The following is a 25,388-nucleotide window of genomic DNA, read 5'->3' as shown; positions in this document are numbered from 1 at the left end:
CTCAGCAGTGTATTTCAGTAGATCTGCCCATTCTGCTCCCCACTCTCTCTGGGGAATCCTCACACACCTCGGGCTTACACCCCAATTCTTGTATGAATAAATAAATCTTTAAAAGAAAAAAAAAGGGGGCAAGAGAACTAATTCAAAAAAATAATAGAGGAAAACATCCCAAACCTGGGGAAGGATTAAATATACAAGCTCAAAAAGTTACAAGAATGCCTGGTTATGTAAATATGAAGATTCTATACCAGGACAAATAGTAGTAAAGCTACCAAAATTTGAAGACAAAAAATACTGAGGACAGAGGAGGTGGGTTAAGAAGGTAAACTATAAAGTTACTCCTTTTCACTAGCCTTATAAGTGACTCCTTAGAAAAAAATCATACAAGAAAGAACAGAATGAAATAATGTATTCACAACATAAAAATAAAAGCTGCCTGATCAAGAACACTGTATACTACCAAACTCAAGTTCTGATATAAGGAATAAATTAAGATTTTCCAGACAGATAAAAGCTGAAGGAATCTGCAAACACTAGAACTCCCATAGAAGGAATGGTGAAAGTAACCCTCTGATGCAAATCAAAGAGAAAACAATCCACAAAAAATTAAACAAGGAAATAGACTGAATGAGAAAACTAAAGACAAAATGGCAGTAGCAAAATCATGTATATCAATAATCACCCTATCAGTCCATTGTAGAGGGACTGAGCTCAACATTCAAAAGGAGCAGAATGGTAAGTTGCATCAGAAAACAAAACCAACTTTCTGCTCTGACCAGGATACCCATCTGAGTTCAAAGATAAACATAGTCTCCAAATAAATGGTTGGAAAACAATCTCTACAAGCATATGGGACCAAAATAAAGTAAAGGATAACCAGATTTCCATAAGATAAAAAACTTCCAAAATAAAAGAATAAAAAGAGAGAGGGATGCACATTTTATAAATACTAAAGGATCAGGAATATATAACACGGAACAACATATATTCACCAAACAACAGTACAACAAAATATATTTGCTAATTATTATCAAATTGAAAAACATACAATAGCATATAAAAACTGTTAATAGGGGAATTAAATATTCTACTTTCATTGACAGATCAACAATTAATGTCAATTAAAGTCAACAAGAAAACAATAGCATTATATGGTATTAGAACAGATGTGTATAATTATTTATAGAGCACGGTATCCCCAAAAATCTTGGTACACATTCTTCTCAAGTCCAAGATAAATTATTGTTGGGTCACAAAACAAGTGCCAATAAATTTTGAATAATAAAATCATAACAAATATCGCCTCTGATTACAATGGTATCAAACTAGATATCAACCATAAAGAGAAAGTGGGAAAAAGCTTTTAATATGCAAACACTGAACAACATACTACTGGATGACTATTGGATTAATGATGAAACTAAAGGAAAGATTAGAAAATACCTACAGATGAATGAAATTGAAGGCACAAATGACTAGAACCTAGAGGATGCAAGATAATCAGCATTGACAAGGAAGTATATATCAACAGATATCTAAGTCAAGAAACAAGAAAGGAATCAAATAATCTAAACTTCCACAAGTGAACTAGAAAAATAAGAACAAACAAAAGCAAAATGCAGTGAAAGAAGGAAATAATAAGTTAAATCAGAAATAAAGAATAAATAAGAAACCATCATTTGAAAAAAAAGGCAACCTATAGATTAGAAGATTAAGCAAGTATCTTCTAATCACACATTTGACAAAGGGTTGGTTTCCAGTAGATATAAAGTGTTCACACAACTTAACAACAAAATACAAACAACCCAACCAAAAAGTGGTTAAAAAATTTAAAGAAACTTCTCCAAGATGACAATGAGGGCCGCCCCGGTGGCGCAGTGGTTGAGCGCTGGGTTTCGAAGCTGCCCGCAGCCTCTGCAGTGCCGGTTCAATCCCCGGCTGCTCCCCGGCCACCGGAGGAGGGTCCCACATGGCGCGCAGACCTCTCCTGCCGCCCGCTGTTCCCCTTAGCAGTGTACTTCGGTCCTTCTGCCTGCTCTGCTCCCTGCTCTGGCTCTGGTGAATTCTCTCACCCTCCCACACTTCTGACTGTAGCCAGTGCTTGTATAAATAAATAATAAAGAAAGAAATAAAAAGATGACAATAAGGTGGACTACAGGGATAGAAAAAAATTATCAATATCACCTCTCGTAAGGGAAATACAATCAAATCTAAAATGAGCTACCACCTCACCACTGTGAGAATGGCCTGTATGACAAACAATGGATACAACAATGTTGGCAAAGATGTGGCAAAAAGGAATAATCATTCACTTTTGGTGAGAAAATATTTTGTTATAATCTCCATAGAAACAGTATCGATATATCTTAAAAATGTAAAAATGGAAATACTATATGGTCCAGCAATATTACTCCTGGTATTTCCCAGGGATTATTAAAACCCTAACAAAAAAGATTTATGCAATCCTATGTTCACAATAGCATTATCCACAATAACCAAGTCATAGAACCACCTTAAATGCCCAACAACAGACAACTGAATACAGAAATGGTGATTAAGGTTTACAGTCCCCTATGCACAATGCTGAAACTCAATCTAAACTTAATGACAGAGAAGCAGGGGGAGGAAGGGGAGGTGAGGCCGTTGCCACCACCTGGACCACCAAAGCCAGGAGTGCACAGCCACCCCACCACAGTCAGAAGCTAGGAACCCAACGACATCCCCCCCGGAACGGAGGAAATACAGGAGGTGGGGTCATCAGTGACAACGTTCATCAACACACCCACAGCAGCATTACCCTTATGGAGTTTTGGCACAATGGTCCTGGACCCTGTCTGACTACCAGTTCCCGACATCCCAGAAGGAACACCTGGAAAAAATGTTGGCTAATACCAGCAGCACAGTATCCTACGGCAGAAAACACATCAAAAACAAACAACAGGGAGAAGATAAAATACAAATAACCAGGCAAGCCCACAGGGGAAGGACACACCACAAAAAGAAAATTGGTCACCAGAACTCAACAACAATGACATGGAAGAACTTTTCTGCCTGTAAGAGAATTTAAAATCACCATCATTAAAAAGCATAAAGAAAATGAAAAGGAAAATAATGATATGAGGCAAATAATCAATGAACTGAAGAACAAAAATGAGACCTTAGGAAAGGAAATATAAGAAACACGGGAGATTAAAAGATCACTGGAGGGGATAAAGAACTCTGGGAAAGCAATGAAAATAGAATTGATGAAATGGAAGAATGAAGCCGAACTCTCAAAGATAGAGAAATAAAAGGAATCAAAACAGAAAAGGAAAGAGAAATACAAAGGAAAAAGAATGAAGAAAAACTTCGAGAGCTATCTGACACCATAAGGAAAGGAAATATAACAGTTATAGAATCCCAAAAGGAGAGGAGAAAGACGTAGGAACAGAGAAAATATTTAGGGAGATAATCAGAGAGAATTTCCCAAGCACAAAGAAGGAACTGAAAATAGACATACTTCTGAAGCAAGAACAACACTAAACTTCCATGATGAAAGGAAAACTATAGCAAGACACAAGAATCCAAGACAATGAACAAATAATGAAGCTGACAAGAGGGATGAAACAGGTAACATATAAAGGAAAATAATCAGGCTGATATCAGACTTCTCTGAAGAAACACCACAGGCCAGAAGAGAATGGAGGTACATACTCAACAAACTCCAATACAACAAATGCCAACCAAGAATATTTTATCCTAAAAAGCTCTCCTTCCTATATGAAGAAAAACCAAGGACTGTCTCAGACAAAAAGAAACTCCAGAAATCCATCTCTACAAAACCTCCTCTCTAAAATATACCACAAGAACTCTTTAAGACAAAATAAACAGACAGAATGGGGCGGGGGGGGGGGGGGGGATCAAAAAAGACAAACAAAATGGCTAACACAGACATAGACACCAACACGTAAAGGGACTAAATTCATCAATAAAAAGACACAAAGTTGCAGGTTGGATTAAAAAACAAAGTCCAACCTTCTGCTGTCTCCAGGAAACACACTTAACCACAAGAGACAAATACAGACTGAAAGTAAAAGGTTGGAAAACAATCCTACAAGCTAATGGACCAAAAAAGAAGGCAGGCACAGCTATACTTATATCAGATGAAATAGACTTCAAACTAAAAAAGGTAAAAAGAGACAAAGATGGACATTACATTATGTTTAAGGGGACAGTGTATCAGGAAGGTATTACACTCATCAACATATGCACCTAATGAAGTAGCACCAAAATATATAAGACAATGGTTATCAGCTCTGAAAACAGACATTAGATAAAATACATATATCATAGGAGATTTCAATGCCCTGCTCTCACCAATAGATCAACAAGACAAAAAAAAAAAAAAAAGACACTAAAGCCCTAAATAAAGACTTAGACCTCATGGTTTTAACAGGCATGTATAGGACACTGCTCCCAAAAAAACCCAGGTACACATTTTTCTCAAGTGCACATGGATCATTCTCCAGAATTAATCACATACTGGGCCACAAGACAAACATCCACAGATACAGTAAGATCAAAATCATTCCAACTATATTCTCTGATCACAAAGGCATCAAACTAGAAATAAATCATGAAAAGAAAACATGGATCCCACCCACTTCATGGAGATTGAAACCCACACTACTAGAAAACCATTGGATTAAAGAGGAAATCAAAGAAAAAATTTAAAAATACTTTGAGCTGAATGATAATGAAAACACCACTTTCCGGAATGTATGGGACACAGCAAAAGCAGTAATAAGAGGAAAGTACATAGCAATACAGGCTCACATCAAGAAACAAGAAAGATCTCAAAGAAACAACCTAATATCTCATCTCAAAGAACTAGAAAAAGAACAACAAAAAAACCCAAAAATCAATAAAAGGAAATGATAAATATCAAAACAGAAATAAACAAAACAGAAATTTAAAAAACGATCCTAAAAATCAATGAAACCAAAAGCTGGTTCTTTGAAAAAATAAACAAAATAGACAAAACACTAGCCAAATACATTCTATGGAGCCAACATCACACTAAACCAAAACCAAATAAAGACAACACACAAAAAAACAAAACTATAGGCCAATCTCCCTAATGAACAAAAAAAATCCTCACCAACAGAATCCAACAATGCATCAATAGTGGGATTGACTCCAGGGGTAGAAGAATGGTTCAACATCTGAAAATCAATTAATGTAATCCAACACATCAACAAAAAGAAAGATAAAAACCATATGATCATATCAATAGATGCTGAGAAGGCATTCAACAAAGTTCAATATCCATTTATGATGAAGGCCCTTGAAATTCTCAGGATAGAAGGAACATATCTTAACATGATAAAAGCCATGTATGACAAACAAACCCACAGCCAATATTATCCACAATGGTGAAAATCTGAAAGCCTTTCCTTTAAGATCAGGAACAAGACAAGGATGTCCACTCTCACCACTATTCGAAATCTCACTATTCTACCTATATTCAAAACCAATGTCAAATGCTAGGACTGGATGTCCTAACCAGAGCAAGGGAGGGGAGGGTGAGAGAGAAACCAAAATGCGGGCAGGAAGAGCACAAGGGTCTATGGTGATGGTGCATAGGTGAACTGGGGGTGGAAATTCTATGGGGACTACACCTGATGTTCCTAACTTAATGAAGATATTCTGGGCATGTAACATATGAATAGCATTTTAAATGCTGAAATTGTCTATGGAGAAATAACAAAAAAGAGTAAAGAGAAAATATTTCCCTCTTTTTATATACATTCAAATTCTAAGATTCATGGACTTTTTTTCCAAAATATTTAGAACTGGATTTCACTGCAACCTGTTTCCTCTTTTGGCAAATGTATATAATAAGAAATAATAATTACAACCTCTACGGCTTGTGAAAATTAAAATGGATAACAAATGTAAAAGCCTTTCTTGAGTATGTGACATTTGCTAAATGCCCAATAAACAGTACTGCTTTTTACTATTAATTTTGTTATTGTTCCTCTTAGTCAAAATACTATTCATGCCCACTATGTTTTGAGGATCCATTTCATGGAACAATCTCTGAAATGTTAACTGCATTGTTTTCTTTACCAAATGAGAGAGGTAGGAATTAACTTAGTTTCAGTCTATATATTTCCTTAGTAATGAGATTTTGGGGGAAATTTCCATACAGAAGTTTTTATTTAAGTCAGAGTTCGATCTAAAACAAAACCTTGATTATGACTGATATTAAATAATACTACCTTAATATAAAGAAGAATTTTAACTCACATGGTTATTTCTAATATCTATTACTTACCCTTTATCATAAGTGAAGTCATTTTTCAGGGAATTAGCTGATGATTCACCAATAAAAACAGATGGAATATCAATTTTCTTTAGCACGTCAACTATAGTAAGACAATAATAAAAATATTCTTAAAGCCCATACTTAGTGTAGAATCAATTTAACTTTCTTCACAATAGCAGTAAATGCAATTACTATCAACTTTAATTGTCTAATGGTTGATTTTCCAGATCATAGATCATCAAAGTGGCTGAGTTACACTATCACATTTACAATAACAAAAGCTAAAATCTTGTATATATACATTACCATATTATTTCAGTAGCTCTATAAAATTAAAATATACTTCATATTTTTAATATTTCCATTTGATTTATTCTTCCAGACATATTAACTATGAGAAAGAAAGAAATTTTAAGTTTTCTTTCCACACATAACAATTCCTAAACAAAAAATGAAAAGCTTTTATACATATTACATTCCCAGGAGAGGTGTAAGCCCAAGAATGTAAGAAAACACCACTTTCAACACTGAAACATATATGTGGCTTTCCATAGTGAAGGGCTGACGGGAGTTGAGAAAGGGCAAAGGATAGGAAAGCTTGGGTAAATTTCTACTTCCTCCTAAGCTTAGAATTCATGGTAAAGCTTTGTGTTTTGATTGTTCTCTTAAGAAATTTCACTGTTCTACCTATATTCAAAACCAAAGTCAAATGCCAACAACAAAATCTTTGTAAAATTTGCACACTACTCAAAAAGAGAAATAAAAACAATTCTTTGAATGGTTACTTCTAGAAAAATTTATAGAGCCTTATTTAGCTGTGACTTAATTTAAAAGATTTATCTTTTAAAGAAAGTTGATTACTTTCGCTACATTTTAAAAATAACTTTTTCTACATTTCTCTTAATGCATATTCATTATTTCTTTAATTTTAAATACAAGAAGAAAACAGAACCATAATCCTTCCCATCCAAGACAAAGGTTTTATTTAAAGTAATAAAATAGTATAAGATTCAACAAATATATACAATTATATAACCACCACCACAATCAAGATATAGAATGTTGTCTATATAGAATAGCAAAATTTAAGCTCCAGAAGGCAGGAACCAATATGGTTAGTAAAGGAATATTAATCACTTTTTTTATATCAATAGGATCAATAAATATTTTATTTTTTATAATCACGGGTTCATATAATCATGGAAAAAAGTATAAGCTTTTTATCAACTCAAAGATATGCTTTAGATATCCTGTCATGAAATAAAGATCACCTCATCATTTTTAATAACTGCAGAGATGTTCTTATATTGCCAAATATATTTTAGAGAGATGTTTTCTATCTTACAGTCTTTTTTATATCACATATGGTTAAAATATAATTTAATAATTAAAACTTGGCATTACATACACTGCAAAATGGTTTTCTCTTTTATGAAGATACTCAAAGTCATTGAAGAATTTTTGCTTTCTAAGTATTGGCTTATAATTATTGGGATTAATGACTTTTTGAGTTATGATATCTTCATATGTAAAAAGCTTCTCACCTTAATGAGAAAATTAAGATTAAAAGCTTCTCACCTTAATGAGAAAATTAAGAAGGGAAAAATGATGTATGCAAATAGGAAAAGCTATCTTGGAGACTTTACATTATTTCTCTACTGAAAACAAAATGAAACATGTTCATAAAACAACACTAAATCTTAACTATGAGCTACAAAACAGCTCTGTGACATATATACTACCAAAGATTATAATCATGACATCACAGACAACATAATTCAAATGGCCAGCCCCAACCTCTGCACTCATATGCCCAACTCCCAGCTCATTTTCTCCACTTTATTGTATCATAAATGTTTCAAGTTATATGTTTCGAACAGAATTCTCCCTGTCTCTTTTTCTTCAACCAGCCCTATTCCTACTCTTTGTCATCTCTATAAACAGAATAAATAGTCACCTAATTTCTTAAGATAGACATCTTGGAGTGATCATTGACTCTTTTTCCTTTATTCCTTATATTGAATCCTATCAACTTTAAAATATGTCCCTAATACTATCAATCTCATTTCTGTCACTGTTTACACTCCAAACCACCATCAACTCTTGCCTGTTTGCAGCAGCAATGTTCTTTTTTTTTAAATAAATTTTATTTTTATATTCCCCATACAACTGCAATCCCCTTATTTTGACCTCAATCCCTCCCCTCCCCGCCCCCCACCCCTCATAGAGTGTCTCTGGTTCATAGTTTTTTGTTGATTTTGATTTTCACTTTCTTATAGTTATTCATTTTCCTGGTCCCTTATTTAAGTTTTCTAGATTCCTGCTATGAGTGAGACCATCCAATATTTTTCTTTTTCTTTCTGGCTTATTTCGCTGCAGCAGCAATGTTCTAACTGGTCTCACTGTTGACACTCTATCTCCAATCTATTGTCCAAAGAACACCAATGAGATCCTTTTCAAATATGAGTCCAATCACCTTATACCTGTTTAAAACTTATCTAGATAGAACAAATTCCAAAGTCATCCTAGAACTAACATGATCTGACCCCAAATGTCCCTCTAACCTTATTCTCTGCCACTCTCTGTCTCCCTTACTCTATTTCAGCCACATGTTTTTCTGCCACACCTTGAAAACACCAAGTATGTTTCTTTTCATTGGTTAATTATTCCCTTTCCTTAGAATACTTCTCATCAGAAATCTGCATATCTCAGCCTCTCACTTCAGACCTCAAATGCTCAAACATCAGAGTGTAGAAAAGCCTCCTTTGACCAACATGCCTAATAAAGCCATCGTCCCTTTATCCCTATGAATCTATATTCCTAGGATGATGTGCTCTTCCTCACAGTACTTACCAAAATTTAACTCTGCTAGGCTTAAACAGCTGCTTAAGCTACCATTCTGGCTATACAGTCTATCCTTCCAGTACAAAGTCCATTTGGCCCAGTCAATCAATTACCTAAACTTAAAGTATGCAAACCACCCTGCAAAGGTTCCCCTCAAATTAAACAAGAGCAGGATGCTTAATCCCCTGACAATGAATATAGTTACAAGGCATGACAAGGAACACTTGGGGAGCCATCAACTGTTATGTAACTTTGCATCACACAGACTGATCAGCGGTCTGCCTTGTTAATAAGATCGGAACCACAAGTGGTGGTCAGAATCTTGACTTCAATCTTCAAACATGGGCCTTAAAACTAATTTGGATCCTCAGACTCATCTTCCCAAAAAGTCTAGATAGCCTAAGCATACATTTACTTCTTTCTAACATTTTTCTCTTTGTTCCCCTGCCCCGAGTAATTGACTCTATGAAATCATTCAACCAATAAAAAGGCCAGGTTTTGCCTTTTAGGCAGCATTCTGCCATAACAGCTTGCTCCATGACTCCCATTTCTTTGATAGTGTGGTGTTGCCTGATACAACACTCAGCACACATCTTTGATTATGTGTTCATTTTTTTCTTTCCCACTCTATAATGCAATAAGAACAGTAACAGCAATAATAATACCAGCAAAATAATTATTAAATGATTACTATGAAACAGGCAGTTTTCTAGATATTTTAGTTCATTCAATTATCACAACCCAGTGTGTTAAGTGCTATTATCATCCCCTAATTTACAGATGTGAAAAGTGAGGAACAGAGATGTTAGGTAACATACCCAAGGTCAAACAATTAGCAGGTGATAGAGCTAGAATTCAAAAATTGGCACACATTCAGAAACCGCACTCTTAACCACTGCTTTCTGCTGCCTCAATGAAAGGTATCAGAGCAGAACAACTGACCACATCATTCCCTTCTGTAGTCTTGGTACCTAATACAATGCTTGGTGAAAAGTAAGTTGTCAAAAAATACTGAAGGAAGAAAGACAGTAAAGGAGAAGAAACAAATCCAAAGATATTGATAACCTGTTATACAGTTAGGAATCTACAAAGCCTATACTCAAACTCTAGGCTCTTCCCACTCTGCCATGGCATGGCATGGGTTTCTTTGAATACCTGTTCTCATATGATCTTCACAACCTATCACACCAAATAAAAATAAAATTATTCATACTTTTATATATATATATATATATATATATAAAGGGTTTTAGAAAGTTGAATAACTATCCCAAAAGCACAGATCTTGTCATGTATCAACTGAGATGGAACCAACCTTTATTTCCTGTTCTCAGGTTGTTTAATTCCCACCCCCATCACATCTTGCTGTCTATGGAAGATGACAAATGTTATCGGCTTACTGAGCTAGCCCATCCTGTATCCTGGATGAAATAAAAATGGACACAATACCTTGTGTGAAGTGTTGGTAACAAGAGGACTTTTATAACTTCCTTTTGTTTCTGGATACTGGAACCTCTCCTCTTAGAACACTTGCAATATTCCTTTTGGCTATGGATTAAGGCTTGAAAGGAGGGATAGATACATGCCTCTTTTTAATAAGTCTATGCTTTCCTCTCCACTACCAAGTAAGAGCAGATATGAAAATGGTAAAGATCTTTACAACAATTATCTTTGGATATATGAGAAGTTTAAACACACACACATGCAAGGTTGGAACAAATATCACAGGGAGAAATCTCAGCAATAAAATAAAGAAAAAAAATTCTAAGCAATCTTTGACATAGGAATATTCCATGGCAACAGCAGGATTATAGAGTTAAGCACTACTTTTAATATTTAGCATGTCCCTTAGGAAATTATAACAAATAGGTCTTATGGTATTACAAAGACAAAATAGGTATTAAAGGGAACTGACATTTCCAGCTAACAAAATTTTTATTTCAAACATGTCAAAAGAGTAAATACTTTATAAATATTAATCAGCTTTTTTAACCCAAACATATTTAGCTCTTGAGAAGGGTTTTAAGGGTTACTAAGACCTGAGTTATGGCTTTCAGCAAAACATACAAAACAAACTTGCTCAAAGATTTATGACTAATAAAAGTGGGAAGTGAAATTTGAATTCAGGTTTGTTTTGCCAATAATATAACTAGGTCACAAAAGGTACTGACCTAGGATGCATTATGTGGGTAATACTTTTTTAAAAGGTATAGTTAAAGGAATCTACAGTACCAAAAGTAGTAATTCCTGTAATTCCCAAGCAAAGGCTGTCAATTTTTTGAAATGCTAAAACCTCATAAAGGCACCAAATGTTCCTATAATTGTGATACTTAATTTGTTAGAAGATTAATAATTTAAAACATAAAGAAATGAGCTTAGGAAACTATTACTAAACTCTACCATATATATATCATTTTGCCTTAGATTATATTACAGGTAAGAAAAAAAAGAATTCTCAGACAACAACAAGAACTACTGTCTATACTATTAAAGCATTTTTTGGTTAAAAATCCAAAATATTTCCTACTGAGGAAGTAGTTATTTAAAATCCTAAATACATTCCAATGTGGCATATCAGCCATAATTTTAGGTTTGCTATTTGTTCCAATTTCTTTCTTGCATATATCACTCAGTGGAACACAGTGGCAAGAGCTATGGTCATGTGTTACAAGAAAAACAAAATACGTAATCATGAATGTTGGTAATGAATCATCTTAATAGCACCTAGAGGGAGTGTGTTAAAATCTGCAGTGCTCTGAGAGACAGCAACTAAACCAAATTAAATACACACAGATACACACACAAAATATGTTTAAAAAAAAAAAAAGGGAACAAACTAAATTAGGTAGGTAAAATTAGAGTGACTTACAAGTCACTCTCGGATTAAGTCACTTATTTATTAAAATTTACTTTTTCCCTACAAGCTGAAATTTAAGGAAAAGGAAGGACAATATACAGTATTATTTTTTGAATGAAAAGCTATAGGTATGCCAATGTATGTTAAGAGATTACTAATCTCATGTTTTAAGAAAACACAGTATGTGACTTTGAAATTCCACAAGAATACAGTGGCTACTTAGCATATTTGCATATACTAAAAGTTAATGCTGCGAATCTCCAAATCACAAAAAAAAAACCTCCTAAAGCATCCTTCACTCTGCATGTTTCTTTATTTAAAGCTTTGGTTTTCCTTCTACTTTTTTTCAAAATATCAACACATGTTCTAAAATTAAACACATACGTTTAAAAAAAAAATCCTAACCGGGGGGGAAAAAAAGTCAATTCCACTTTTATTGTAAATAAAACTGTCCCAAGAAGGATATAAATTGGAAATTATCTTTGTGACAAAGAGCATACATACTTTGCTTTAGAAACAGAAAACGAGAGAAGAGAAATTGTTAAGTTTTAGATATGAATGATCTGTCAAACAGGAGAGAAGAAAAGTGATACCTGTACTTACTGTCGTTGGATCCCATGCTTATGAGGTCATCAGAATCAACATTGTGAACTATGGCCGCTTTGTATCCTGCTCTCTGTGCATTTAAAACCTGCAAGTCAGAAGATAGTCATGCTACAGGAAGAATGTGCTTCATCATAAAGTTGCAACTTCAACAAATATAAATAAACATAAAACAAAAATCTATACCATATATATAGGACTAGATTACATACACAAGTATAGATGATTGATTGATAGGTAGGTAGGCAGATAGAGATAGATCTCAAGTGTGTTCTTGAAATGTCTTTTACAAATTCATTTTCACTTATATCATTTTCATAATATATCTTCTTGACTTCACTCATAACATTAAGTAAGAAGAATATAAAGGATGGGAATATAAGCTAAAATACTAAAAACACCCAAAGTAACAAACATACAACATAAAGGAGGTATAAACTAGTTATGATTAGGCTCAAGGGTCATCCGTCTTTGGAATTCAAATCTATTTCCACTAATTAGTAGGATAAATTTGGGCAAATTATTTTTCTTCCTTAATCCTCAGCTTCCCCAGTTTTAAAATGGGAATGACAACACAATTTTCCTCAAACATAAAATAATTTTAAAATGTTTAATACCATGCCTAACTCACATTACAACATGAAAACTATTCTTATTATCAGTTTAATTACCATCAACTAAGTTCTTTAATTTTCCTTTCTAAAGTTTTGTTAGAATTAAAATACCTCCAGCCTTAAGTTGCTTACATTGTGTTCTATCATATAATATTTCCTAAAGCTACTCTCCAAAGTAGTAAACTTTGTACGATAAAGACATGATTGAATGTGTTGAAGAATATTCTTTATTGAAATATCTGAAAAATATCCAAATACATTATCATACCTCTTTAAAAAACAGTACTTGGGCCTCCCCGGTGGCGCAGCGGTTGAGCTCTGGGTTGCGAAGCTGCCTGCAGCCTCTGCAGCCGGTTCGATCCCCGGCTGCTCCCCGGCCACCGGAGGAGGGTCCCACATGGCGCGCAGACCTCTCCTGCCGAACGCTGCTCCCCTCAGCAGTGTACTTCGGTCCTTCTGCCTGCTCTGCTCCCCGCTCTGGCTCTGGTGAATTCTCTCACCCTCCCGCGCTGCTGACTGTACCCAGTGCATGTATAAACCAACCAAACAAACAAATAATAAATAAATAAATAAGACATGCCTCTAGAAAATTTAAAAAAAAAAATAAATAAAAATAAAAAAAAAAAATAAAAAACAGTACTTGTTTGAAATAAAAATAAATGCAGACCTAAACTATGTACTGCATGACCTTTGGACTATTGGCAAAAATGAAGAACCCTATCACAACTGCTTAAATAAAATGAAAACTGGGTAAGCAAATAACATGAACATAGATAATAAGGTTTGAATACTAAAAGCTCTTTAGAATACTTTAAAAACTAAATATATAGTTCTTATATAAATATATATATATCTCTTTCAATAGTTAATGTGGTAAGGAACTATTGAAATGCATTATCTTATTATTACTGTATAGTGGTACATAAATATCTTTTTAATTATTACATATGCTTCTAAAAAAAACAGAAATCAATTTTTTTTTAATAGAGGCATGCTTTTTATTTATTTGTTTGCTGGTTTGTTTGTTTGTTTTGTTTATACATGCACTGGGTACAGTCAGAAGTGCGGGAGGGTGAGAGAATTCACCAGAGCCAGAGCGGGGAACAGAGCAGGCAGAAGGACCGAAGTACACTGCTGAGGGGAGCAGCGGGCCGCAGGAGAGGTCTGCACGCCATGTGGGACCCTCCTCCAGTGGCCGGGGAGCAGCCGGGGATCGAACCGGCGCCGCAGAGGCCGCGCGCAGTTTAGCAACCCAGCGCTCAACCGCTGCGCCACCGGGGAGGCCCCAGAAATCAATTTTTTAAAGAATCTCAAGGTCTAGTATTTATTAGTTATATTTTAGCTATCCACACTATAATGATTTAAAACTCATAAAAATAAAAATAGTCAAGTTTCTAAGAGTAAGGTAAAGTATAAAGAGTTCAGCTTAAAAAAGAAAATGTGTTCAGTTTCTGAGAATAAAAAAAATTTCCATGTATTCGGACAGACTGTATTTGAGTGCAAGGTAAAAGAAATGAGACTCAAGTATTCAAATCCAATCAAGCAAGTTGGCTTTACATGGAATAAAACTCTCCCCCACATTACCCATGAATTCTCTAAAGCTCAGTTTTAGAGAATTCAACAAACATTTGATGTTTGAAAAAGACAGTAATATGCATTAACCAGAATACTTTTATTCTATCACTGAAAAAAATGAAATCTGTAAGAAATAAGAGTAAATAAGAGTGGGCCTCCCCCGTGGCGCAGCGGTTGAGCGCTGGGTTGCGAAGCTGCCCGCAGCCTCTGCAGCGCTGGTTCAATCCCCGGCTGCTCCCCGGCCACCAGAGGAGGGTCCCACATGGCGCGCAGACCCCTCCTGCCGCCCGCTGCTCCCCTCAGCAGTGTACTTCGGTCCTTCTGCCTGCTCTGCTCCCCACTCTGGCTCTGGTGAATTCTCTCACCCTCCCGCGCTTCTGACTGTACCCAGTGCTTGTATAAATACAAATAAATAAAAAATATTTAAAAAAAAAAAAAAAGAGTAAATAAGAGTATCTCAACTGGGAAATTCCCCAATGCCAGGCCCCTTCTGGCCAGCAGCCCAGGGGGAACAGGCACCCACGGCCTGGGCAGACCAGGTACGCCGGAGAGTGCATCTCTGACTCACCATTTTAGAACAGGGACATTTCTTCAATAAAGACTGCTTGAAACGAGCAGAAGGCTCCCCAAGGACCAGAGGTGAGCTGGGAAGTTCACCCACACCAGGCCCCTTCTGGCCAGCAGTCCGAGCCCAGAGGTGAAGCTGGCATGCAAGGCCAGGGCAGACCACACACAGGAAAATGTGTCTTCGACTAGCCATTTTAGAACAGGGAACTTACTTCAATAAAGACTGCTTGAAACAGGGAGAAGGTTCCCTGTGCAGTCAGAGGTGAACTGAAGGCCCCCACAAGCCTGGACCCAACTGGCAGGAAGTTGGAGCCCAGAGGGAGATCCAGTGATTTGGAACACAGAGTGCAATCCAGCTGTCCCACCTCCAGAGAAGTCTGTGGGACTTCAAGACACACCTTTGGAATTTTGGTTTTTTTAAGATTTATTTTTATTTTATTTATACAAGCAAGCACTGGGTAAAGTCAGTAGCGCGGGAGGATGAGAGAATTCACCAGAGCTAGAGTGGGGAGCAGAGCAGGCAGAAGGATGAAGTACACTGCTGAGGGGAGCAGCGGGTGGCAGGGGAGGACTGCAAGCCATGGGGGACCCCCCTCAGGTGGCCGGGGAGCAGCCGGGGATGGAACGGGTGCTGCAGAGGCTGCGGGCAGCTTCGCAGCCCAGGGTTCAACCGCTTCACCACCAGGGAGGCCCACCTTTGGAATTAAACACAGAAGGAGGGATATTCTGTGACAGCGACCATTAACATACTCAAAGTACCGCTGCCTCACTAGACGTCTGGCATAACAGTATTTGACTCCTTTAGATCACCAGTTTCCGAAACCCCAGAAAGAGCACACCAAAAATATGCCAGCCAGTACCAGCGACAGTGTCCCAAACGCATATGACAAATTAGAAAACAGGCAGCAGGGAGAAGATAAACTACATAAACCTAGCAACTCCTCAGGAAAAAGACACACCACAAAAAGAAAACCACCCACCAGCTTGCAACGACAGTGACTTGGAAGAACATCTGAGCTTTCCACAAAGAGAAATTAAAATTGCCATGATGAAAAAACTGACGAAAGTCATTAAGGAAAACAACATTCAGAAGAATGAAATTGAGCCCCTAAAGAGAGAAATGAAGGAAATGCAGGCGATCAAAGGATTAACAGAAGAGCTAAAGAACACTGGGAAAAGTAGTGATAACAGAATAGAGGGAATGGAAGAATGAATATGTAATCTTGAAGTCACAGAAATAAAAAGAAAACAGAAAAGGAAAGAGAAGTACGAATGAAAAAGACCAAAGAAAGACTTCGGGAACTATCTGACTCCACGAGGAAAGGAAATATAAGAGTTATAGGAATCCCAAAAGGAGAAGAGAGAGACCTAGGAACAGAGAAAATATTCAAGGAAAAAATTGAAGAGAACTTCCCAAACGTGAAGAAGGAGCTGAAAATAGACATACGAGAAGAAAGAAGAACACCAAACTTCCATGATGAAAGGAAAAATACAGCAAGACACCTAATAATAAAGCTACCAAGAATCCAAGAGGAAAAAATAATGAAGCTGACAAGAGGGAAGAAACAGATAACAAACAAAGGAAGACCAATCAGACTGACATCAGACTTCTCTGAAGAAACACTATGAGCAAGGAGAGAGTGGAGGGACATAGTCAACAGACTCCAAGACAACAAATGCCAACCAAGAATACTCTATCCCGCAAACCTTTCCTTCCTCTATGAAGAAAGAATAAGGACCTTCCTAGACAAACAAACTCTGGAATTTCATTACGACTGAACCCCTACTCCAAAAAATACTGCAAGTAGTCCTAAAGCCAGAACCAACAGAGGGATGAATAACAATGAAAGAAGGCCAAAAAACAAAAAGTTATTAAAAGAATAAATAAATAAAATCAGAGGAAAGACAAACACAATGGCAAAAACAGATGCTAACATATCAATATTAATTCTAAATGTAAATGGACTAAACTCTTCAATAAAAAGACAGAGTTGCAAGCTGCATTAAGAAACAAAACTCAAGGTTTTGCTGTCTCCAGGAAATACATTAAACTACAAAACATAAAAACAGACTCAAAGTTAAAGGATGGAAAACAATCCTAAAAGCAAATGGACCAAAATAGAAAGCAGGAACAGCTATACTTATATCAGATAAAACAGATTTCAAACTCAAAAAGGTAAAAAGAGACCCCAACAGTCACTACGTTATGATCAAGGGGACAATACTTCAAGAGGAAATAACACTCATTAATATATACTCACCAAATGAAGAAGCACCAAAATATATCAGACAACTATTATCATCTCTGAAAACAAACATCAAAGAAAACACATATGTAGCAGGAGACGTTAACACACCACTATCAATAATGGATAGATCAATGAGACAAAAAATAAGTAAGGACACTAAAGCTCTAAATAAGGATCTAGAGTGCTTGGGATTAACAGACATCTACAGAACACTAAACCCAAAAAAATCTGAGTACACATTTTTCTCAAGTGCACACAGATCATTCTCCAGGATCAATCACATACTGGGACACAAGACAAACATCAACAGATAAACCAAGACTGAAATCATACCAACCATCTTCTCTGACCATGAAGGCATCAAACTAGAAATAAACCAAAAAAGAAGGCAAGGAACTCTCCTACCTCATGGAGATTGAAACCCACACTACTGGAAGACCACTGGACTAATGAGGAGATCAAAGAAGAACTTAAAAAAGACTTTGAGTTGAATGACAAGGAGGACACCAACTTCCTAAATGCATGGGATGCAGCAAAAGCAGTAATAAGAGGAAAATATACAGCAATGCAGGCTCACATCAAGACAAGAAAGAACTCAAAGAACCTAATCTCAAAGCTCAAAGCACTAGAAAAAGAACAACAACAAAAAAAACCCAAAGCCAGTAGAAGAAAAGAAATAATAAAAATCAAAGCAGAAATAAATGAAATTAAAACTAAAAAAAAACAACCAAAAGATCAATGAAACTAAAAGCTGGTTCTTCAAAAAAATAAATAAAATAGACAAACCCCTAGCCAGGCTCAAAAAGGAAAAACAGGAAAAGCACAAATAAATAGGATCACAAATGAAAGAGGAGAAATCACAATGGACACAGCAGAAATCAAAAGAATAATCAGAAACTACTATGAACATTTATATGGAAACAAATTCAACAATCTAGAAGAGATGGACAAATTCCTACAACTCAACAATCACCCAAAGCTAGATAAGAAAGAAATAGAATACCTAAACAGACTGATTACAAGCAGCGAAACTGAAATGGTAATCAAAAACCTCCCAAAAACAAAAGCCCAGGACATGATAGATTTACAGATGAACTCTACCAAACATTCAGCAACGAATTAGTACCTATCCTACACAAACTCTTCAAAAAAAATTGAGAAGGAAGGGATAATACCAAACATGTTCTATGAAACCAACATTACACTAATACCAAAACTGAACAAGGACAACACAAAAAAAGAAATCTACAGGCCAATCTCCCTAATGAACACTGATGCAAAAATCCTCAATAAAATATTAGCTATCAGAATCCGACAATATATCCATAAGATAATTAACCACAACCAAGTAGGATATATTCCAGGGATACAAGGATGGTTCAACATATGAAAATCAATCAACGTTATCCACACATCAATAAAAAGAAATATAAAAACCATATGATAATATCAATAGATGCTGAGAAAGCTTTCGACAAAGTGCAACACCCATTCATGATAAAAGCATGTGAAATTCCTGAGATACAAGGAACATACCTCAACATCATAAAGGCCTTATAAGACAAGCCCACAGCCAGTTATCATTCACAATGGCAAAAGCTGAAAGCATTTCCATTAAGATCTGGAACAAGACAAGGATGTCCACTCACCACTGCTTTTCAATATAATACTGGAAGTCCTAGCCAGAGCAGTAGGACAAGAGAAAGACATCCAAGGAATCCAAATAGGAAAAGAAGTTAAACTATCACTATTTGCAAATGATATGATAATATACATAGAGAACCCCAAAAACTCCACAGAAAAACTAATTCAACTAATCAATCAGTTCAGTAAAGTGGCAGGATACAAAATCAACACGTAAAACTCAGTAGCCTTCCCATACACAAACAATAAATCTGAAGAAGAAGAAATCAAAAAAAAATCCCTTTTATTATCAAAACAAAAAAAATGAAATACTTGGGAATAAATCAAAAAAAAGAGATAAAGAATCTATACAAAGAAAACTATAAAACACTGTTAGAAGAAATAGAAGAAGACACAAAGAAATGGAAAGACATCCCCTGCTCATGGATTGGAAGAATAAACATTATTAAAATGGCCATCCTACCAAAAGCAATATACAGATTCAATGCTATTCCAATCAAAATTTCAAGGTCATTCTTCAAAGAAATAAAGCAATTATTGATGAAATTCATATGGAATCACCAAAAACCCCCAAATAGCCAAAGCTCTCCTGAAAAAAAAAAGGGACTGGAAGCATCAAACTCCCAGACTTCAATCTATACTACAAACCCATAATAACCAAAACTGCATGGTTTGGAACAAGAACAGACTCACAGACCAATGGAATAGAATAGAAAATCCAGAAATAAACCCACAGATTTATGGTTAACTAATCTTTGACAAAGGAGCAAAGAATATGCACTGGAGCAAAGAAAATTTGTTCAATAAATGGTGCAGGGAAAACTGGGTTGCTACATGCAAAAGAATGAAGCTTGACTACTACCTCACACCATGTACAAAAACCAACTCAAAATGGATTAAAGAACTAGACATAAGACCTGAAACCATAAAATACATAGAAGAAAATATAGGCGAAACACTACGTGATTTGCACATCAAAGACATCTTTACAGACACATCACCCAAAGCAGTGATAGTGAAGGCAAAGATAAACAGCTGGGACTACATCAAATTAAAGAGCTTCTGCACAGCAAAAGAGACAGTAACAAAAACTAAGAGAAACCCCACCGACTGGGAGAACATTTTTGCACACAACACTAATGATAAAGGACTGATCACAAAAATCTGCAAAGAGCTGATGAGACTCATCAAAAACAAAGAATATAATCTAGTCAAAAAATGGGCAGAAGAGCTAAAAAGAAACTTCTTTGAAGATGAAATGCAAATTGCCAACAGGCATATGAAAAAATGTTCAACATCACTTGTAATCAGGGAAATGCAAATCAAAACTACCATGAGATACCATCTCACACCAGTGAGAATGGCACATATTAAAAAACTAGCAACAACAAATGTTGGTGAGGTTGTGGAGAAAAAGGAACTCTCCAGTACTGCTGGTAGGAGTGCAAACCGGTCCAACCACTATGGAGAGCTGTGTGGAGATTTCTTGACCTACTAAAGATAGAGCTTCCATATGATCCAGCAATTCCACTCCTACGTATTTACCCAAAGGACACAGAAACATCAATTCCAAAGAGCACCTGCACCCCTATGTTTATAGCAGCACTATTTACAATAGCTAAGCTCTGGAAACAACCCAAATGCCCAAAAATAGATGACTGGATCAGGAAGATGTGATACATATATACAATGGAATATTACTCAGCAATCAAAAAAGATAAACACATACAGTTTGCAGCAATATGTACGGAGCTAGAAGGGATCATGCTCAGTGAAGTAAGTCAGAAAGAAAAAGAAAAATACCGCATGGTCTCACTCATAGCAGGAATTTAGAAAACTATATAAGAGACCAGGAAAAAGACTAATCAATACAAAGTAAAAATCAAAATCAACAAGCAGTTATAAACCAGAGACAAACTATGGGGGGGGTGGTGCGGAGAAGAAGGACTAGAGTCAAAATAAGGGGAGGGGTGCAGTTGTATGGGGAACATAACCATAATGAAAATGCATACATTGTGCAAAGATGAAAAATGATGTAAGAATTATATAAAATAAAATATTATAAAAAAATAAGAGTCTCTCAAGGAATTAATATTTTGTGAGTATTTATAGCCTCTACAGCACCAATTAAATAGCTTGATATAGAGGAGTCACTCATTAAATCATTACAAACACAAGAGATAGTCAGAGGGTTTTTTTCATAATTAAAATAGTATAAATAGTTCATCAACACAGGACCTACTACTCTAATGTTAACAAAGGCATGAAAATCAATCAGTTAACAATAATAAGACCTATTCTGCAATTATGCAAGGAAAGATCAATAATCAAGAAAATTTATTAATTTTTGCTGATTAATCCATTTTTTTAAGAATTCTATTATTCAACCAAAATTGAGAAAATGCCAACCCCCACAGCCTTTTCCCCATAGATATTACTGTTTTTCAAGAGGAGGAGGAAAATCTCTTTAGGATAGTATAGATATGTATCATGTATTGGGCACAGTGCTGCACTCAAGGGTAGTAACAGACAATCATTATCCTTATGAAATCGCAATACTCGCAGATATCTAAACAGGTCAGATGCTTTCCTGTGTTTCAGTATTTATTTATTGGGTTATATGTCCTTGGAACAAGGTTTGTCTTCTGTATCTACTTGATGTCTGCCGTTCCACGCTCTGTTCCACGCTCTGTTCCACATGCTGTCCCCAAGCACCCAGAATAATGGCTCCCTGCTTAGAGTATTTAGAGCTATTTGTTTGTATTCTTTCTTATCAAGTGCATTACAGTTATGCATACATTTATTACCCCATATCCAAACCAAATCTTCAGGCGGGGTCCTCAAATCGCCTATAATCGTCTATATGTTAACTTTTTTGATGAGAAGGGAGAAAGGAAACATCAGTATTACCAGAGGTTTTCTGACCCCTAACTTTTAAGAGCCACCAGTATAAATTAAGGGGTTTATAACAATATGCTGTGTAACTAAATCTAGCCTGTAGATCCTTAGAACTGTACCAAGCAACTAAGGAGAAATTTTTCTTTCACACATCAAAATTACAATTGTATGCATAAATACAATATAAAACTATATCAATATCAAAAGCTGTTTTCTGCTAGCAAAATAATAAAACTCCTAAAATAGAAAAATACTAAATAGGAAGGAATTCTGTAAGGATAGGTGTGAATTACCAAAAATAAAAACATGTCTTTAAAAATTTAACAAGAATGCTTCCTCAGGTTTGCGTGCTTGCTTCCACTGATTTCTAAAATAAAGTAATAAAATTAAATCAAGAAACACATAAACATATGGACCAACAGACATATGAATACCAACAAAAATAATATACTTATGTTTATGAACTATAAAACTTACGTGTCAAATTACATTTTCAACTAAGCAACAACTGGCAGTTTTAAAAACATACAAGGCAGAAATAAAATCTAAATCATTTAGAATAGATGTGCCAGGGTTCATATTCATAAAATGTAACCTCAAACATATGGTGTGACGATTGGAAGCCAAGAACTGAAAAACTCATTAATAAGAAGTACACACAGTGAACAAACCTAAATCTGAAACAGCCATCAAAACTGAAAATGGCATGAAAAAGCCTTCTGAATTGTATTATCAATATGCTTTTTTAAGACATGTGATCAGAGCTATTAGTTGCAATCATGGTAAATGCAGTAAATATTTTATATCAGATCAACAAATCAGCTGCAGCTTTCAAGAAATATGGGATGTTGACTTGTTATTATATAGCCAGTAGGTCAGAAGATACCAGAGCCTGCTAATGGAACAGCCTTCAGTAAGACAAATTCTAATAGGAACCCTGAAAATGACATGATTTTCTATTTTCAAACTGAACAAACTGGTAATACTGAAACCACTAAAACAGACTTTATGAGAAAAACTGATTGTGCTGTCAAGATCATTATGAATAGAATGCATATATGTGATGAGTTGGGGGAAAATGTGGATAGAATATATGTAACAAACACTATATGAATAAATCATAAATCAAAGACTACATGAATAAAAGAAGTCTCTATGTACAGCTGCTTTCCACATATTATCTCCATCATCTAATAAGACTCTATAATGTAGATATTCTTTTGATATTTTAAAATGAGGAAAGATAGATAAATGAAGCTGCCCTAAGTTAGGCAGAACTGAAATTTGAACACAATTCTATCAGATTTGTTAGAGAAGCAAAGTGTTTCCCAATGAATCAGGATGAGAACCAGGATTACTAACCACATTTAACATTTTAAAAAATGTCTTGGAAGAAAAACTGAACTGAGAAAACATGAACACTTATGCAACCTTAAAATTATGTAGTCAAAGCTTCAAACAAACAAAATAGAACATAAGCTAGTAAGAAATGTGTAAAAATATGGGGGTAGAGATTATAGAAACTTAAAGGGAATCAGATGTGAGTGGAAATATCTATGGCAGATTTTATGTCATTTTATTTTTTTCAAAGATTTATTTTATTTATTTATGCATACAAGAGCTGGGGTGTGGGCTGGGGGGTGGGGGGGGGAGGTCAGAGGATTCACCAGAGACACAGTGGGGAGCAGAAAAGGCATACTGACAGAAATACACTGCTGAGGGGAGCAGCAGGGGAGACAGGAAATGTCCATTGCGCCATGTGGGCCAGCTCCCCAAGCGGCTGAGGATCGAACTTGTGCTGCAGTGGCTGCGGCTAACTTCATAGTGCTGACTTAACCCCTTGCACCACCAGGGCCACCCTTCTATGTTACTTAAAAAGAACTTTTGGATAACAAAAGAAGAGTTGGACCCAATAATGGCAGAGACAGCCATACTTATATCAGGTAAAATAGTCCTCTAGCTAAAAATGGTAATGAGAGGTTAGATTGGACATTATACAGTGATTAAGAAATCAATACATCAGAAAGACATTACACTCATCACTATATATGCACAAATGAAGGAGACAAATTCTCATCATTATATATGCACCAAATGAAGGAGCATCAAAATATATAGGGAAACTCCTATTAAATCTGAAACAGACACTGGCAGCAACACAATAGTGGTAGAGGACTTCAACACCCTACATTCATTAATGGACAGATAACCAGAAAGCAAATTAACAAGGAAAGAGCAATCTTCAAGGAAAAATTAGGCCAGATGAGCTTAACAAACATTTATAGGGTAATGCATTGATAAAACATTCTTCAGGACAGACTATATACTGGGTTAAATGAGTGTAAATTAATGCAGGAACATTAACATATAGATATAGATCAAGTATCATCAATGGTATCCAGCTACAAATCAACCACAAAAACAAAGAGGGAAACCTCTAATGTATAGACACTGAACAATATAATACTTTATTATTAGGTTAATGAGGAAATCAAAAAGAAATATTTGAAAATTTAAGATGATAAAGGAAAATGAAGAGATGAGCTATCACAACCTATGGGCACACAAAGCAATAGTAAAAGTAAAAAGTTTACAGCAACACAGCCTCATATCAAGAAAGAAGGAGGATTTAAAATACATGATATAACCTTACACTTAAGGAACTGGATAAAGAATAACAATGAATCAAAAAGCTAATAGAAGGGATATTAAAAATTAGAGCAGAAATAAACAGAAATCAAAAAGACAGTCCAAAAGAGCATGAAATCAAGAGCTGGGTCTTGAGGGGAAATATGTAAACCTCTTCCTAGGCACAATGGGGGAGAAAAAGGGAAAAACTCAAAGAGAATCAGAAATTAGAGAAGTTAAGATATCGAAACAGAGGATCACGAAACAGAGGATCACAGGACACAATGGACATCTATATGCCAATGAAATGGATAGCCCAGACTCACGAGACTAAGTCAGGAAAAAATAAAAATCTGAACAGACCAATTAGAAGCAAGGAAATTAATGGTAATCAAAAGTCTCCAAAACAAGGAAAGCCCAGGACCAGATGGTTTGACAACTGAGTTTTATCAAAACCGCAAAGAGAAACTAATATTTCTTCTGAAACTCATCTGAATAATTGAGAAAGAGGAAATATTTCCAAACAGATTTTAAGGGCAACACTACTAGATATCAAAAGCAGTGAAGAACATCACACACACACACACACACACACACAC

At 35.6% G+C, this 25,388-nt stretch overlaps 1 protein-coding gene across 2 annotated transcripts in view; it reads right to left on the bottom strand.

Moving 5' to 3' along the window:
• RNF13 (ring finger protein 13) overlaps positions 1 to 25,388 on the bottom strand; it is a gene marked incomplete at its 5' end in the record, with an annotated part of 119,797 nt that overhangs the window by 52,846 nt on the left and 41,563 nt on the right. For both annotated transcript variants that reach the window (XM_084231280.1, XM_084231281.1), the window contains 2 exons: positions 6,320 to 6,410; positions 12,615 to 12,702. In XM_084231280.1, the coding sequence (XP_084087406.1) occupies positions 6,320 to 6,410; positions 12,615 to 12,702 (179 nt within the window). The remainder of the gene's footprint in view (positions 1 to 6,319; positions 6,411 to 12,614; positions 12,703 to 25,388) is intronic.

The sequence above is a fragment of the Talpa europaea genome (assembly GCF_964194135.1).
Source record: "Talpa europaea genome assembly, chromosome: 4".
Classification (NCBI taxonomy): Eukaryota; Metazoa; Chordata; class Mammalia; order Eulipotyphla; family Talpidae; genus Talpa; species Talpa europaea.
Note: the sequence above shows the minus strand (reverse complement) of the source record. Positions and strands in the feature narration are given on the sequence as shown.